Source organism: Dendrobates tinctorius, unplaced genomic scaffold (genome assembly GCF_039654945.1).
Source record: "Dendrobates tinctorius isolate UK_male_01 unplaced genomic scaffold, ASM3965494v1 ptg000081l, whole genome shotgun sequence".
Lineage (NCBI taxonomy): Eukaryota > Metazoa > Chordata > Amphibia > Anura > Dendrobatidae > Dendrobates > Dendrobates tinctorius.
In genome coordinates this window covers 17,563,194-17,580,455 of record NW_027361749.1, presented here as the reverse complement: position 1 = coordinate 17,580,455, position 17,262 = coordinate 17,563,194, and the positions used below count along the sequence as shown (strand labels likewise).

Below are 17,262 nucleotides of genomic sequence, written 5' to 3'. Positions count from 1 at the left end.
TTTTTTATTTCCAAAAAATGGATTTATTTGGGGGAATATTTTTTTTTTTTCCTAATTTATTTGGCGATTTTTTTTTATTATTTTAACACTTTTTTTAATTTTTTTTAACTTTATTAAATAGTCCCAGGTGGGACATCACTGTCCTGTGACAGATCGCTGATCTGTCACATCACAGGTCACTGTGACAGATCAGCAATCTGTCACAGGCATTGAAAAAGACTTCCTCTTGCCTGCGCTTTGCAGGCACTGAGGAAGCCAGCTTCCTGCAGGCCCCCGAAGGCCCCCGTCACCATCTTGGATTCGGGGGCCTGCAGGAAAGGAGCCCCCCGCAGCAGCGCTGCACATTGCGCTGCCGTGGGGGGCTCAGGGAAGCACGGAGGGAGCCCCCTCCCTGCCGATGCTTCCCTTTAACCCCCGGTACACCGCGATCATGTTTGATCGCGTGTGCAAGGGGTTAACGTGTCGGGGGCGGTCTGTGACCGCCCCTGACACATTGTGCCGGGTGTCAGCTGTGATAATCAGCTGACACCCAGCCGCGATCAGCGGCGCTCACCACGTGGGCCCCGCTGATCGCGCTAGACGTACTATCCCGTCCATGGGCATAGGGTCCCGGGTCCCATGGACGGGATAGTACGTCGGATGTCAGAAAGGGGTTAAAGTACCATAAGGTTCAAAACAAGACAGAAAATACAAAATTGTGGACTGAAGCAATAAAAGTTGTCCACAACACACAACCAGAACCATAGAAACAATTGGTTTCGTTTAAAATGATTTTTTTATTAATTAATATTAAAAATGAACCAATTAGTAAAAAAAATCATGTACAAGGTGCCTCAAATAAGGGGAATACAGCCACCACAATACAGTAAATTAATGGACACATCCAGTACTAAAATCTCCAAGGTTACAGTAAAAATTAGTATAACATATGAATTAATGATGTAGGCTATACTGGATAAGTATACACACTTTTTTAAAAATTAAAGCAAGGGAAAATAGTGAGAACAAGTATAAATACCTTTGCTAATAAGTTTTTCCCATAAGCTCAATTACCAAACAATTCTAAATTGATGGTACAAACTATACTGGATATCTATAGGAACCCTTAGCAAGTATAGCATAGATATTGCTGAAAATGCTAGTGGCATTTCCCCCACCCCAACGCACATTTCGTTACTTCTTCCTCAGGGGACATGAGGAAGAAGTAACGAAACGTGCGCTGGGGTGGGGGAAACGCCACTAGCATACAGCACTTTTCTTGGACTCTTACAGACCTGCTATTTGGTATAGGTAATTATACTTTGTGATCTCTTTTATATGGACCTGCTTGGTGGATAATTCTATGGCAAAATTTATTTTGCAGGCACTTGCACTGATTTTCAGCAATATCTATGCTATACTTGCTAAGGGTTCCTATAGAGATCCAGTATAGTTTGTACCATCAATTTAGAATTGTTTGGTAATTGAGCTTATGGGAAAAACTTATTAGCAAAGGTATTTATACTTGTTCTCACTATTTTCCCTTGCGTTAATTTTTAAAAGTGTGTATATTTATTCAGTATAGCCTACATCATTAATTCATATGTTATACTAATTTTTACTGTAACCTTGGAGATTTTAGTGCTGGATGTGTCCATTAATTTACTGTATTGTGGTGGCTGTATTCCCCTTATTTGAGGCACCTTGTACATGATTTTTTTTACTAATTGGTTCATTTTTAATATTAATTAATAAAAAATCATTTTAAACAAAACCAATTGTTTCTATGGTTCTGGTTGTGTGTTCTGGAAAACTTTTATGGTTTCAGTCCACATTTTTGGATTTTCCATCTGGGGAAATAGTTTGATGTTATAATCATCAAAACAAATACACCTGTAGCATTAATAAATATATACTTTTTAAATTTTTTAGACTTGGTTATTTTTGCTTTGTGAAACGGGTGGAATTTACATTTTTAGATTCTGGCATTTTATAATTTCATTCGTTTTTTTCAATGTTTTTAACATTTTGTATTAGTCCTCTTAGGGGTCTTGCACCTGAGATTGATTGCTTATACTTTGTATTGCATTACTTCTTGTAGCATGCGATTAGATAATTATGAAAGGGAACGGGTCACCACTTTTATCATATGTCAACTAAAACTATCATCTTATTCAGAGCCTGTGCTGTGTAGTGTCGGTAGTGGGCCGAGCTGGGGGATGATAGGGGGTGGTCCCACTTCTTACCGCGCAGAGATGATAACAGAGACACGATGGAGGCAGATTCTGGGTGCAAAAGGTCCAAGTTTATTCACGCTGGCCGTCCGACTGACGGCACACCTCGCGGCCCTCCGTTTCCAGAGCCGCTTCTCACACCGTACACTAGGGACGTGTCTGCACACACCGTCCCCTCCTTTACTGTCGACGCTCCTGACAGGTCCGTCACTGTGGCCGCCTTAGGCCCGTAAACCAACAGCGCTTCTACTGCTCAGTCGTCGTGTTACATACGGTGTCCTTCACCCAGAGCCTCGTCTCTGCTGCGGTCCTTTCCTGTCAGGACCACCCCCCTGACGTTTCCTCTCCTCAGTCCCCTTGGTCGGATTCTCCTCAGGGCACACAGACTGGCGTAGTCCTCCTGTCACCTGAGCTCCCCCTGGGGACTGGAACCTTCTGGAACCCTCCCTCAGTATTTATAACTCTCCCGGTTCCTTGAAACTGTCACTCTAACTGTCACCACGCCCCCCATGACCAACGGTTTCTAAAGCCCTAAGCTGCTGTAAAGTCCTTTGCTCACACTCCTCCCTGCCATCTAATGGTCATCCCAAGGTACTGCACGTCCACTACACTTTCCTAGTTGTTTCCCCACTGTAATCACTGACTCCTACCTACACTGTGCAAACCTATCTTTCTTCACTCTGACTAGTCCGTCCGTCTGTCAGGTCACCTTCCCTACACTCCCCCTTCCTTTGTCCATTGTCGTCCTCGACAATCGTCATCCCTGCCTTCGTCGTTCTGAATCTACACCTACATTCTGTTGTCGGACCAGAAGTTGAGCCAAACCCACTATCTGCGGGGGCCGAACCATACTGGGAGCACTATGCTCTGAGCAGCCTACTGCTACTCACCAGCGTGCACGCCACATGACAACGTCTTTCAAATTGGGCAAGGTACACCCGTATTCTCTCTACGGCGTGTATCTTTCCCCTACTCTCCCCTACTGTTACCTTTCACTATCCGGTACGCCATGATCGAGGCCACTCACCTACCAGATCATTGCCGGTGCCCGCCTTTCCTTCTTCAGGGGTGTCCGTGGTGTTGGGGACCTGACCTAGGACGGCTGTCTTTCTCACGTCTTCCAACTCATTTTCCTTCTTTCAATTACATGTCATGGTCGGCGTCCCGGTCTCCCAGACCTCCTCAACTCTTAGATCCCTACTGGATCTCACACTTTCCTTTGGTCCCGCAGACCTTCCCTTACCCGGACCTGTTGCATTTACTTTGGCATATTATACATTAAACAACTTTATAATAGCACAATTACCCATTTTTATAATTTTTTTTTTTTTCTTGCTTTTAAAACCAAAATATAACATAACATTGCATGTCTCCTTTCCTCCTCCCTTCCTTGGACATGGACACTCCCTCTCTTCTAAGTATCCCGCGCTCTGTCAGTCTAAAAAGTAAACACAATCTATCCTGTAAGAGGAACATAGAAAAACAGACATAAAAATCACAGATAAACATTTCTTTTTTTTTTAAAAGCTGACCGCGAACTGTCCTTTTGACCTGCACAACGGTGCAACGAACTCCTGACAGTTCAATCCTCCTTTCGGTGGTCAGTAGTATGGGACCCCACAACCGTGGAGCTCCCAGGATGCAAGAAGTGTCCCTTTCTGCAAGATAGTATAAACGAGCCGTCCCGGGGGTCGTGCAGCCGCCATGCCAGCCTCTCCCCTCTCATGGAGCAGGTTCCAGACTTCGTGCCCCCTGGCCCTCTTCTTCTCTATAACTCCTGCGACCCAAACAGAGGGTCCGGCATGAGCCCTGGAGTCCGGTGGGCGGGACTTAACCGAAGAAGGACGTGGATCAGAGGCGGCCGATGATTTTTGCGGCTCAACAGCCGCTGGGGCCAGGTGGCAAATGGGGACAACCGGGTCCTTGGAGGCTGGAATCACAAGGCCCACTAAGTCGGCCACAGTCGACTTCAGCAGCGGCATAACCGCGGCCTCAGGACAGGCCGCATCCACTACTTCCAATGGAGCCGGAGTAACGGCCGGTTCCAACGACGCAGCTGCTATCAGCAGGGGGAACGCAGCAGCGTCTTCTTTGGATGACTTCCACACTGGCGGCTCCAGGCGGGGTACCTCAGGGACTTGAGCAGGGGCCTCGCACAACTCTGCATACACCACTGGGCCCGATGTACCCAGGCCTTCCGGTGCGCAGGGGGCAGCGTGCTGCGGCGGAATGATGAGGGCCGCTGGCGGAGGCACTGGTGGTGCCGGGGGTACTCTCACCTTCCCCGGCGCTGCGGCCTCCATCACATCAATACGCGGCTTCACCAGCAGCCTCCGTCCCTCGCTCCACTGTCCCGCGGGTCTTTCCCCCAAACTCGGGGGCTCCGCTGAGAAGTCCTCTGCTGGTATTGGTGGCGGCCGTTCTCGCTGACTCCGCTCAGGCTCCGCTCCCCAGCTCAGCATCCCGCTGCTCTCCCGTGGCTCTGAGGGCGACTTCTGGCACAGCTCCATCCCCTGCCGCCACTGCCACTCTAGGCGGCCGATGCCCCGACACCTGCAGAGTCTCATACCGTCCGTTGGGCAGCACTCGAATGGCATCAGACAGCCGCAGCCAAGTTTTTCTTCTGTGCCACTCCCTCAGTGAGGTGAGGTGTCGGCAGGCCTCTCCACCCTCCTGTCAGGGTCCAATATATGGAAGCGTCGATCTCCAGGCACATACTGCTTCCTTTTGGGATACGTTGGAGGGGGTCCCAGTCCATTCAACATGACTGCAAACACCCGGACCTCTCCTCTGCGCTGAAGCAACACCGCCATACTGCACAGTACCTGGTACCGCCCCGGATCCTCTGCTGGCCACACAGATCCGCCACAGCGCTTCCCATTTGTATTCCACAGGTAGGTCATTTGTAATCCACAGGTAATTGTAATCCAAACAGAGTAGTCCAAGTCCTTTTCCAGTCTTTGAGGCAGGCCTGCCGCAGAAGATGATGTATTAGCGGCGTCTATCCTGCCGACTACGCCAAATGTAGTGTCGGTAGTGGGCCGAGCTGGGGGATGATAGGGGGTGGTCCCACTTCTTACCGCGCAGAGATGATAACAGAGACACGATGGAGGCAGATTCTGGGTGCAACAGGTCCAAGTTTATTCACGCTGGCCGTCCGACTGACGGCACACCTCGCGGCCCTCCATTTCCAGAGCCGCTTCTCACACCGTACACTAGGGATGTGTCTGCACACACCGTCCCCTCCTTTACTGTCGACGCTCCTGACAGGTCCGTCACTGTGGCCGCCATAGGCCCGTAAACCAACAGCGCTTCTACTGCTCAGTCGTCGTGTTACATACGGTGTCCTTCACCCAGAGCCTCGTCTCTGCTGCGGTCCTTTCCTGTCAGGACCACCCCCCTGACGTTTCCTCCCCTCAGTCCCCTTGGTCGGATTCTCCTCAGGGCACACAGACTGGCGTAGTCCTCCTGTCACCTGAGCTCCCCCTGGGGACTGGAACCTTCTGGAACCCTCCCTCAGTATTTATAACTCTCCCGGTTCCTTGAAACTGTCACTCTAACTGTCACCACGCCCCCCATGACCAACGGTTTCTAAAGCCCTAAGCTGCTGTAAAGTCCTTTGCTCACACTCCTCCCTGCCATCTAATGGTCATCCCAAGGTACTGCACGTCCACTACACTTTCCTAGTTGTTTCCCCACTGTAATCACTGACTCCTACCTACACTGTGCAAACCTATCTTTCTTCACTCTGACTAGTCCGTCCGTCCGTCAGGTCACCTTCCCTACAGCTGCATTAAATAAATAGTTAAATGACCCCCTGACTCCCCCTGTATACCACCTGAAAACCTTTTAAAGTTCTCCCGCGCTGTATGTTAGTCCTGTCGGTACGGTCCGAGTTGCATCCATTCTGGGCTCTCTATCCCTCCTCCTGGCTGCAGCTCGCCATTCTCCTGCGTTGATAGGCATGTGCCCTGTGTCATCCAAATAGCCAAGAGAAATACCACACCTGCACAGAGAAATCACCTGCTCGCTCCTGCGCACCGTGCTCTGCCCTACTGTGGGCAGAGCCGAAAATATCAGTAAAGGCAGCAAAATAGTTCCGATTTGTGAGCCCAAAAGAAATGTGCCAACATATGAGCAATGATGTTTTTGGCTCTGTCCACACTAGGGCAGAACATAGTGCATAGGTGCGAGATGGTGATTTCTCTGCGCAGGCTTGGGATTTTGCCCGGCTATATGGATGACTCAGTAGGCGTCACACATGTCAATCAAAGCAGGAGGAAGGTGAGTAGCAGCCGGAAGGAGGGATAGAGAGCCCAGAATGGACCCCCCTAGGACTAGACCAACAGGATTAATATACAGGGCAGGAGAGCATTAAAAGGTTTTTTGGGGGAATACAGGGGGAGTCAGGAGGTTATATAACCATTTATGGAATGCAGCACAGGGACTGAATAAGGTGATAGTTTTAATTGACACATGACAAAACTGGTGACTGTAATGGCTTATGGCTGCAGGCTGAACTTCATAGGGACTCAAGCATAGCAGACATGGGTGCGTTCAAGAGACACCAACTACCATGACAACACCATCATGACCCTGCAATTCCAGTAATCACTCTCAGGTGTCAGCTGTTTAACACAATCATCACCTGTACTGTATGAAGGAGACCAGGGACACATTGGAGGATGACGCTGATGCCACATTCACATGTTCTGATTTTGGCTTACAAATAGTGACCAAATACTGGAGTGGAACAATCAGAGAAAAAGTACAATAGAAACACGTCACCTTTTCTGTTTTTATCACCCACTACTGGTTTTGGCTTACAAATACTGATGAAAAATACTGACCAAATACTAAAAGTGTTAATGTGGCCTAAAGAATTAATACACGTAACACCACTTAGGTATATGCAGAGTAAACAATTATTATGAAAGAGACAGGCCATGTTCCGAGCTATAGTTCATAACAGCATCATACTTACATTACTAGACAAATGTTCTGGCGTGCTCAGCAATTTATGACTCTTCAGTAAAATAAAACACACTCCCTTTGTGTCACACACAGTGTAGGATAGACTAAGTGCAACACAAAGGGATAAGGGAAGGGGAACAAAACACTAGAGAAGTGGAGACCCCTGAACTGGTCTAACATCAACCTGTCTGTCATACCATCCTTATATAGGTTCCGCACCAATCGCCGAGCAAGATACCTAGTCCCTGTGTGACCCTGGCGATAAACCCTGCACTGGGAAGGACAGGATAAATGCTAGTCAATCCCACTAACACTAAAGACAGTAAGGATAAATGAAACCAGGGTGTCTGCTACAGCTCCAAGCTTCAACAGAGAAGTGCAAATAGGAAATAACACCCGCACCTCCCAACAGGAAGTAGGGAGTTATAAACACCCAAGTCCAGGTGTGGTCATTAGCACTGGGGGAAGTGGACACTAATCTCCAAAGCAAACAACCGAGACCTTCTGCAGACAGATGCAGTGCAATGGTCTGCAGCCTCTGACACATCCGTGACACATTGTTGAAATTATAAAAAGCATCTCAGGCAAGAAATTTTGAGATTAAATAAATGTGAGTGGAATAACCATACAAAAATGGATAAGACAATATTGACAAATCAAAAGAGTGGTCATCCATCATAGTTTGAAGATTTAGGGCTTATTCAGACATGCATTTTTCATGTACAATAAAAAATAGTTCTAGCTTCATCAGTGATTTTGTTCATAGTTTTATCAGTTTTTCTTCAATGAGAAAAGAAAAGTTTTTCTACCTTCTCTAGCAGTCCATGAAAAACAAAAAACAATCGGATGACATCCAAGTGTTGTCCATTATTTTCACGGACCAATAGACTTGCATTCCCAATTTTAGATCATTGTCAGACATTTATCTACAATTTTTCACAGAACACTCTGTGAAAAAAATCAGACATGTAAAATGCCCTACAGACCATACTGCATACAAGTTCTATCCCTAAAGAAGCATGAATAGAACTAGTATGTGTAAACCATTTAAACTGTTTAACAACCTACATTTGGTAAGTAACGCATATTTTGCTTACCAGTTCACATATTACTGAAAACATTTCTTAATAAAATATCAAAGTTAGTGATGGGACTACCTTCAATCTGGAGAATGGAAGGGCCTGATTTGTGTTCAGTCTCCATTAGAATCGATAAGCATCACTAATAATCAAAAGACCTCGATTGACTGTTGGTGCACATCTCACTTCTGCACCGGAAGAGAGACCAGGTCCTACTGGTTTTGACATCTAAGGAGGTTCTAAATGTTGGGCCTTTCAATAATCAGTTATCAGTGGGATATATAGTTGAAGAGCTATAAACACAAAAGGAACATGCTTTTAGACATAATAATGGAATAAAAGTATGAAAACAAATATATATATCCTTAACGGCAAGGATCTGCATGTTTTTAGGTGTCCAACCCCTGGCTGTGATGGATCTGGACATGTCACTGGAAATTATGCTTCTCACAGAAGGTAAATTAGCTTTCTGTTTGGGCTTTGGCCAATCACAATTTTCATTGGCTACCCTAATAATTTCAATTATATCCACAGTTTATCAGGCTGTCCTCGGGCCAGAAAAAGTGGTATTAAAGCATTCCCAAGTAAAGAAGACAAAGAGGACCCAGAACTTAAGTAAGTCTGATAGCCAACTCTAAGGATATGTTCACATAGTTTTATCCTGTGTTTTCTGAACGGATCTGTTCCAAAAAATGATGGAAAAGGTGCTCATAAACAGCTCAAAAAGAATCTTCCTATTCATTTTAATGGAAAAATGACTTGCTATTCAAATATTCAGGCTTTTGAGCATCTTTTAAATGCTTCAGCCTTTCAGAAACGCCAAGGATTTAAAGGGAACCTGTCACCAGTTTTTGAGCCTATGAACAAATGTCACCACCTTTAACTGCTCCTGTGCTGCATTCCACAAATGTGTCTGTCTGCTTCTGACTCCCCCTGTATGCCCCCAAAAATACCATTTGATACGCTCCCTCTCTGTATGTAAATATGATTGGTCCGGTCTGATGGGCATCTTTGCTGCAGCGTATGTCCCTTCTCCCTACTCCTAATCGCGTCCTCCTGCTTTGATTGATGTGATGCATCATCCACATAGCAAACCTAGAGTTTGCGCCTGCGCAGTAGCCTCACAGGACCGCATAGGTGCACTCTGCTCTGCCCTACTGTGAACAGAGCATAAAATAGCAATGTGCAAGCACATAGTTGTGATTGATGTGAATGGAGAACCGAGATCTGGTGCCTGTGCAGTAGCCTCATTCAAATGACATCACAATACGCTTGTACAGTGCTGTTTGATGTTCTGCTCCCACTAGGGCAGAGCAGAGTGCGCCTGCGCGATCCTGTGAGGCTACTGCGCAAGCTCTCAGTACGTTATGTGGATGACGCATCACATCACTCAAAGCAGGACGCGATTAGGGACGTACGCTGCAGCAAAGACGCCCATCAGACCAGACCACTCATATTTACATACAGCACTGGATCATATCAAATGGTATTTTTGGGGGCATACAGGGGGAGTCAGGAGCTGACAGATACATTTGTGGAATGCAGCACAGGAGAAGTTAAAGGGGGTGGCATTTGTTCATAGGCTCAAAAACTGGGGACAAGTTTTAAGAGAGGTGACATGTCCATTTTTTAGACAATTTCCACAAGAAGATACTCCATACTTTTCAATAGATGTCTATCGGAAGTATAAAAAATTGCTGGATGCTTTTGCTTAACAAAATACTAACATTCTATGTATTGCTTAATAGATGTCAAAAACATCCAGAAATCGACAACTCCTCCTTACCCTCAAGGAATTACAACAAAAGCGTTATCAAAAATGTTTCAGAATAAAAAAAATGCTGAGAAAATACTAGATACAAGGAGCGATTCCTAAATTGTCTTCCAGGTGAAAAATGGACGTTTTTGACCACTGGGAAAAACATAATGTGAACATACCCTAACAGTAATAAAGTAAAATTCACATAGAGTCATCGATACTTATAGTTGACATCTTAGTTGAAACAGTACAATAAGGTTTCTATACTGACCTACGGTTCTTAGCATGAATGAGTGCACCTCAACAAATTTGTCAGAAAACCTTTAGTTTCCTTTCAGAATTGACTTTTTCTATGGGACACCATACTACAAGATACTCGTACAAAATTTGTACCATTGATTGGAAACAAGATTTGCTATTTTGCACACTCAAAAAAGTGATTTTACTAATAGATTAATTCAAGACCCGATTGCAAAAATGAGTACACCCCAATGAAAGTCTTAGGAGCTTAGTTTAGGCTACACAAGTTTAGACTACAAAATTCTAATTACCGTAACAAACAATTAACCATAGATAGTCTAATTATTCATTAAACAGGTGTCCAGCAGACAGTTGACTATAAAAGGACATTATTTAACCCCTTCACCCTAAAGCCTGTTTTCACCTTCCTGACCAGGCCAATTTTTACAATTCTGACCACTCTCACTTTATGTGGTCATAACTCTGGAACACTTCAATGGATCCCACTGATTCTGAGACTCTTTCACATGACTTGAGTTTATTTGTGAAAAAACGGAAATTTGGCAAACATTTTGAAAATTTAGCAATTTTCAAATTTTTATGCCCCTAAATCAGAGTCATGTCACGCAAAATAGTTAATAAAAAACATTTTCCACATGTATACTTTACATCAGCACAATTTTGGAAACATATTTTTTTTGTTAGGAAGTTATAAGGGTTAAAAGTTGAACAGCGATTTCTCACTATTACAAAAAATTAGCAAAACCAATTTTTTAGGGAAGACCTCACATTTGAAGTGACTTTAAGGGGTCTATATGACAGAAAATGCCAAAATATGGCACCATTTTAAAAGCTGCACCCCTCAAGGTACTCAAAACTACATTCAAGAAAGTTATTAACCCTTCACGTGCTTCACAGAAATTTTTGGAATGTGGAAGAAAAAAGTAAACATTTACTTTTCTTTCACAAGAATTTCCCTTTAGACCAATTTTTTTTTTTACTTTTTCAAGGGTAACTGGAGAAAATTGACCATACATTTTGTTGTGCAATTTATCTTGAACATACCAGTACCCCATATGTGGGGGAAATCTACTGTTTGGGCACATGGCAGGGCTTGGAAGGGAAGGAGTGCAAGTTCACATTTTGAATGTAAAATTTGCTGGCATAATTAGCAGACATCATATCATGTTTGGAGAGCCCCTGATGTGCCTAAACCGTGGAAACCCCCACAAGTGACACCATTTTGGAAACTTGACCCCTTAGGGAACTTATGTAGATGTATATTAAGCATCTTGAACCTACAGATGCTTCACAGAAGCTTATCATGTCAAGCCGTGAAAATAAAAAATCACATTTTTCCCAGAAAAATCTTTTTTAGCTCCAAATTTTGCATTTTCATAAGGGTAACAAGAGAAATTTCTCCATACAATTTGTTGTGCAATTTCTCCTGAATGCGCAGATACCTAATATTTGGAGGAAAACAACTGTTTGGCTGCACGGCAGGGCTTGGAAGGAAACGAATGCCATTTGACTTTATAAATGTAAAATATCCTGGAATAATTAGCATTTGCCATGTTGCGTTTGGAGAGCCCTTGATGTGCCTAAACAGTGGAAACCTCCCACAAGTGACACCGTTTTGGAAACTAGGCCCCTTAGGGAACTTATCTAGATATGTATTTAGCACCTTGAACCCACAGGTGCTTCATAGAAGTTTATAATGTTAACCGTGAAAATGAAAAAAAAAAATCATTTTTTCCCACAAAAATCTTTTTTAGCTACAAATTTTTATTTTCACAAGGACAAAGGGAGAAAATGGACCCCTAAATTTGTTGTGCAATTTCTCCTGAGTTCACTGAAATCCCATCTGTCGTCAAAAACTACTTTTGAAGCAAAGTGCAAAGCTCAGAAGGGAAGTAATGCCATTTTACAGTGCAGATTTTGCTCTACTTATTTGAGGGTGCCATGTTACCTTGGCAGAGCCCCTGAGATGCCAGAGCAGCAGAATCCCCCATAAGGGACCACAATTATAACCCTTTGGGAATTTATCTACAGATGTAGTGATGATTTTCACTCCATGGGTGTTTTCCAGAAACAGGTAGCAGGGGATGTTGCAGAGTGAAAATTGCAAACTGCAGTGGTAGTGACCAGTATGCTGTAGTGCTCAGTACGTTGCAGTCACCAATACATTATGCCCAGCCCATGCTTCTGGAGACACGTTGCTAGGGTTGGCAGATCACATTAAATAAAAATAACTAATAAAGTGCAATCGCAACCCGGGGTCCACCGTGCAGAGATGTTAACCTGCTGCTAGTGAGTAATGGCGGAACCATGCAGCGAGCGATCTCAAAGAACACACGGGGTTAAACATCACCCTATGTGAACAGAATGCAAATTACCCAATTCTGATAGCTACTCAGAGAGGTGAACACAGAAATAGAGCTGCCTCTGCACAGAACGATGCAGCTTGGTGCAAAGTAAAGAGGTATGATGCTAGCTACAAACCCCTGTTAACCTCACAGGGATAAGTAGCCCGCTCACGAGGTAAAAGGCAAGCAGTGATCAAACAAACAGCGAATGCACTCAACACCTCTCCGAAGGTGTCGGAATTCTAATGGCTATACACCAGACCTGAATTCACACAAATAAACGGCTTACCGCCAACCCTGAGCACATGCTGGCAAAGATCATACTGCTGCAATGTCCCATACACACACATAGCGTGAATGATACTCGTGCACCTGTGGGCATCGCTGGGAGCCTTTTATACCTAAAGCTCCACCCCAAACACTCATGCTGACATCGCCTGAGGACCAATCCAGAGCTGCCACATCACCAGAGCAGATGACGTCCGACCATGGAAGGTGCGTGTTCAAGGACCTTGAAAGGACCTAGGTAGCGGGGAGCAAATTTAGTGGACTCTACACACAGCCTAATGTTACGAGCTGACAGCCCTACTAAATCACCAAGAGCAAAGACCAGACCTGGACGACGATGCTCGTCGGTGGATACTCTCATTCTCTTCTTAGAAATCTTGATGGCATCCTGCATGCAGTCCCAAATGTCATGAGCCTACACTGCCCAGTCCATCACCCTAGGTTCAGAAGATGAGACCCGCGGCTGCTGACCATAGTTTTGGAGAAACGGCGTCTTTCCAGTGGAGTCAGAAAAGGCATTTGTTGTGAGTTCATTTTCCCCTTCACTACTGAGGCCCGAGGAACTCCCTCTTCTGGTGAAGAAAGGTAGTGAGCCTGATTGTCAAACACCTGGGGCTGATGATGATGACTGGCTGAGTGGAGTTAATGACCGGATATAAGGCTGCCGACGCCCTTCTGGCCTGCGGGTGATTTCTCTGTGGACTTCTAGGAAACCAGTCTGATTCCTGCTCATCTAAAGCTAAGATTTCTGCTTTGCCTTTTTGCATTAGTGTTTTGTTTTCCTTGCTTTTCTGGATTCTGCCATTCCTTGCTGGGGTTAGCTGAATCTCCTTTTGCCTGTTGCTCTGTCTTCAGAATATTCCTGAGTACTGACATAGCTTTTTTGAAGCCTAGCGTCTTCAGGGCCTTTTTTACTGTCAGTTTGTTGGCTCTTATTTTCTTAGGGTTTTTCACGGATTGCAGACAGCAGCCTTCCTGTCCTTTCCTATCTAAGCTAGCGTGGGCCCCATCTTTGCTCAGTCTATCTTTCTGTCTGTGTTTTGTTCTTTCTTCTTGCTTCACCGTCATTATATGTGGGGGGCTGCCTTTTACTTTGGGGTCTGCTCTGGGGCAGTTTAGATTTCCCTTTCTGTCTTTAGGCTATGTAGTCCTCCGGCTGTGATCGAGGGGCCTAGGGCATCGTAGGAGCCCCCCACGGCTACTGCTAGTTGTGTTGATAGGTTTAGGGGTCTGCAATCCGATAGCTGCCAACTTCTCTGGTTTTCTGGACTTAGCTAGCATTTCTATTTTTGCCTCCTACGGTGACTCAATCATAACAGGCATTATTCAGAGCAAACTCCGCCCAAGGCAGCAAGGACACCCAGTCGTCATGCCTGGCTGACACAAAATGCCATAAATATGTGACCAGAGTCTGATTGGTCATCTCCAACAGAGAGATTGAGCTCTACGCTAAGCAGCCAACAAAGCTCTCTCCAGAACCGTGAAGTGAACTGGGGACCCCGGTCACTGACAATCTTGTCAGGCATCCCATGAAGGCAGAAAATATGCTTAAAGAATAGTACTACCAAGGTCCGTGCAGATGGTATGCGTGGAAGAAGGACCAGATGCACCATTTTGGAAAAATGGTAGGTGACTAGTACCCAAATAACCCTGTAGTTACGGGACTTAGGCAAGTCCACAACAAAGTCCTTCCCGACCATCTCCCAGGGCATATCTGCCAGTGGCAAGGGATGAAGCAAGCCTGGAAGGCCAAATCCTGGCACACAAGACACAAGCTTGAATGTAGTCCCTCAAATCACGTGCCATCTGAGACCACCAATAAGACCTCACCAAAAGCTGAGTGGTCCTCTTGATGCCGAAATGCCCTCCTAACTTGGAAGTGTGTGCCCAAGAGAGGACCTCCGGCTGCAGGTTAGGTGGTATATAAGATTTGCCTGGAGGCCCTTGCTCTAGCGACACCGGAGCCATCGTTCGAAGACTCTCCAAAGGGACTATTAGCCGTGGCTCATCCCCCTCCTCAGATGAGACTACAGAATGGGACAGGGCATTGGCATGTAAAATCTTCTCACCAGACAGAAAATGGATGGTGAAATTCAACCAAGAAAAGAATACTGACCACCTGGCCTGGCGAGAATTCATCTGTGGAGCCGTCTGCAAGTAGAGATTTTTGTGGTCCGTGAAAACCTAGAAGGGAAGCCGAGCTCCCTCTAGGAGGTGTCTCCACTCCGAGAAAGTCAACTTCATCGCCAGTAACTCCCTGACCCCAATAGAATAATTCCTCTCTGCCGGTGGGAAGGTCTTAGAAAAAAAGAAACAAGGATGTTTCTGACCTTGATCATCCTTCTGGTACAGGACTGCTCCCATACTAATGGAAGAGGCATCCACTTCCAGGATGAAGGGTGTTATGAATGAGTCACCGTAGGAGGCAAAAACAGAAATGCTAGCTAAGTCCAGAAAACCAGAGAAGTTGGCAGCTATCGGATTGCAGACCCCTGAACCTATCAACAACAACTAGCAGTAGCCGTGGGGGGTTCCTACGATGCCCTAGACCTCTCGATCACAGCCAGAGAACTGCCTAGCCTAAAGACAGAAAGGGAAATCTAAACTGCCCCAGAGCAGACCCCAAAGCAATAGGCAGCCCCCAACATATAATGACGGTGAAGCAAAAGAAAAAACACTAACACTAACACAGATAGAAAGATAGACTGAGCAGATGATGGGGCCTAAGCTAACTAGATAGGACAGGATAGGAAAGCTGCTGTCTGCAATCCGCGAAAAACCCTATCAAATTAAGAGCCAACAGACTGACCGGGAAAAAGGCCCTGAAGACACTAGGCTTCAAAAAGACTATGTCAGTACTCAGGTATTTTCTGAAGACAGAGCAAACTGACAAAAAAGGAATTCAGCTCACCCCAGCAGGGAATGGCAGAATCCAGAAAAGCAAGGCAAACTAAAAGCAAAACACAAATGCAAAAAGGCAAAGCAGAAAACTTAGCTTTTGAGGAGCAGGAATCAGACTGGTCTCCTAGAATTCCACAGAGAAATCACCAGCGAGGCAGAAGGGCGTCGGCTGCCTTATATCCAGTCAGAGATCCCCGTCGACCAGTCATCCTCTCCCAGCTCAGGTGCTTGGTAATCAGCCTCACTACCTTCCTTCACCAGAAGAGGGAGTTCATCAGACCTCAATGGTGAAGGGGAAAATGAACTCATAACAGAAGGGCTTATCCACATTGGGCCGATGTAGCACAGGCACCCTATCGAAGTGAAACTTCAGGGAAGTAAAGGCCATAGAGACCTCCTCACACCACTGCTTAGGATTAGCTCCCTTCTCAGTGAGGGCAAGGGCTACCAATGGAGCTGCTACGATAGAGAAGTGGGGATTGAATTGGTGGTAATAGTTGATAAACCCCATAAAGCGCTGCACCGCTAATGCGGTTCCTGCCAGTTCATCACCGACTCCAGCTTGGCAGGGTCCATAGCCAAGCCCTTGGCTGAAATAATATACTCTAGAAAAGGTAGAGACTCCTGCTAGAACATGCACTTTTCCAATTTGGCGAAAAGGCAATTGGCACATAAGAGATCGAAGACTATACAGACATCTCTTCGGCGAGTGTCAAGATCTGGAGAGTAGATAAGTATGTCATCCAGATATACCACAACAGACGGCTTATCATAGGAAAGAAAAATTGGGCCTCACCAAAATTTCTTTCCTATGATAAGCCGCAAGTCACCACTAATGGCTGGAGACCCACTACATTGCAAGACGAACTGAATCATAATATAGGACATGGTGAGGCTATCTTTTTGTATGTTATACCACAACAGACATGGATAAAAACTCCCGAAAGATGTCATTAACGAGTCCTGAAAGACTGTGGGAGCATTGCAGAGACCGAACGGCATTACCAAGTACTCATAATGACCGTCCTGAGTATTAAATGCAGTCTTCCATTCGTCCCCCTCTCGTATAATATTATTATTTATTTATATAGCGCCATTAATTCCATGGTGCTGTACATGAGAAGGGGGGTTATATACAAAGTTATAGATATCTTTAACAGTAAACAAATTTACAATGACAGACTGGTACAGAGGGGAGAGAACCCTGTCCTTGTGGACTTACATTCTACGGGATAGTGGGGAAGAGACAGAAGGTCGGGGGTGCAGCAGCTCTGGTGGTGATGAGGCGGCAGCTCAGGCTTTGGTGAGGCAGCAGAATGATTATTGCAGGTTGTAAGCTTTCCTGAAAAGATGGGTTTTCAGGTTCCGTTTGAAGGATCCGAGGGTGGTGGATAATCGGACGTGTTGAGGCATGGAATTCCAGAGGATAGGGGATATTCGGG

General features: G+C 45.4%; 1 protein-coding gene across 8 annotated transcripts in view; it reads left to right on the top strand.

Annotated features, from left to right (window-relative positions):
• Positions 1-17,262, top strand: part of ST18 (ST18 C2H2C-type zinc finger transcription factor) — a 438,484-nt gene that overhangs the window by 377,963 nt on the left and 43,259 nt on the right. For 7 of the 8 annotated variants that reach the window (XR_012233808.1, XM_073583795.1, XM_073583797.1 and 4 more), the window contains 2 exons: positions 8,660-8,722; positions 8,801-8,881. The exons of the other annotated variant lie outside the window; for it this stretch is intronic. Coding sequence is in view for 6 of the 7 variants with exons in the window: in XM_073583795.1 (XP_073439896.1) it covers positions 8,660-8,722; positions 8,801-8,881 (144 nt within the window). In the remaining variant the exon portion in view is untranslated. The remainder of the gene's footprint in view (positions 1-8,659; positions 8,723-8,800; positions 8,882-17,262) is intronic. 8 annotated transcript variants of the gene reach the window in all.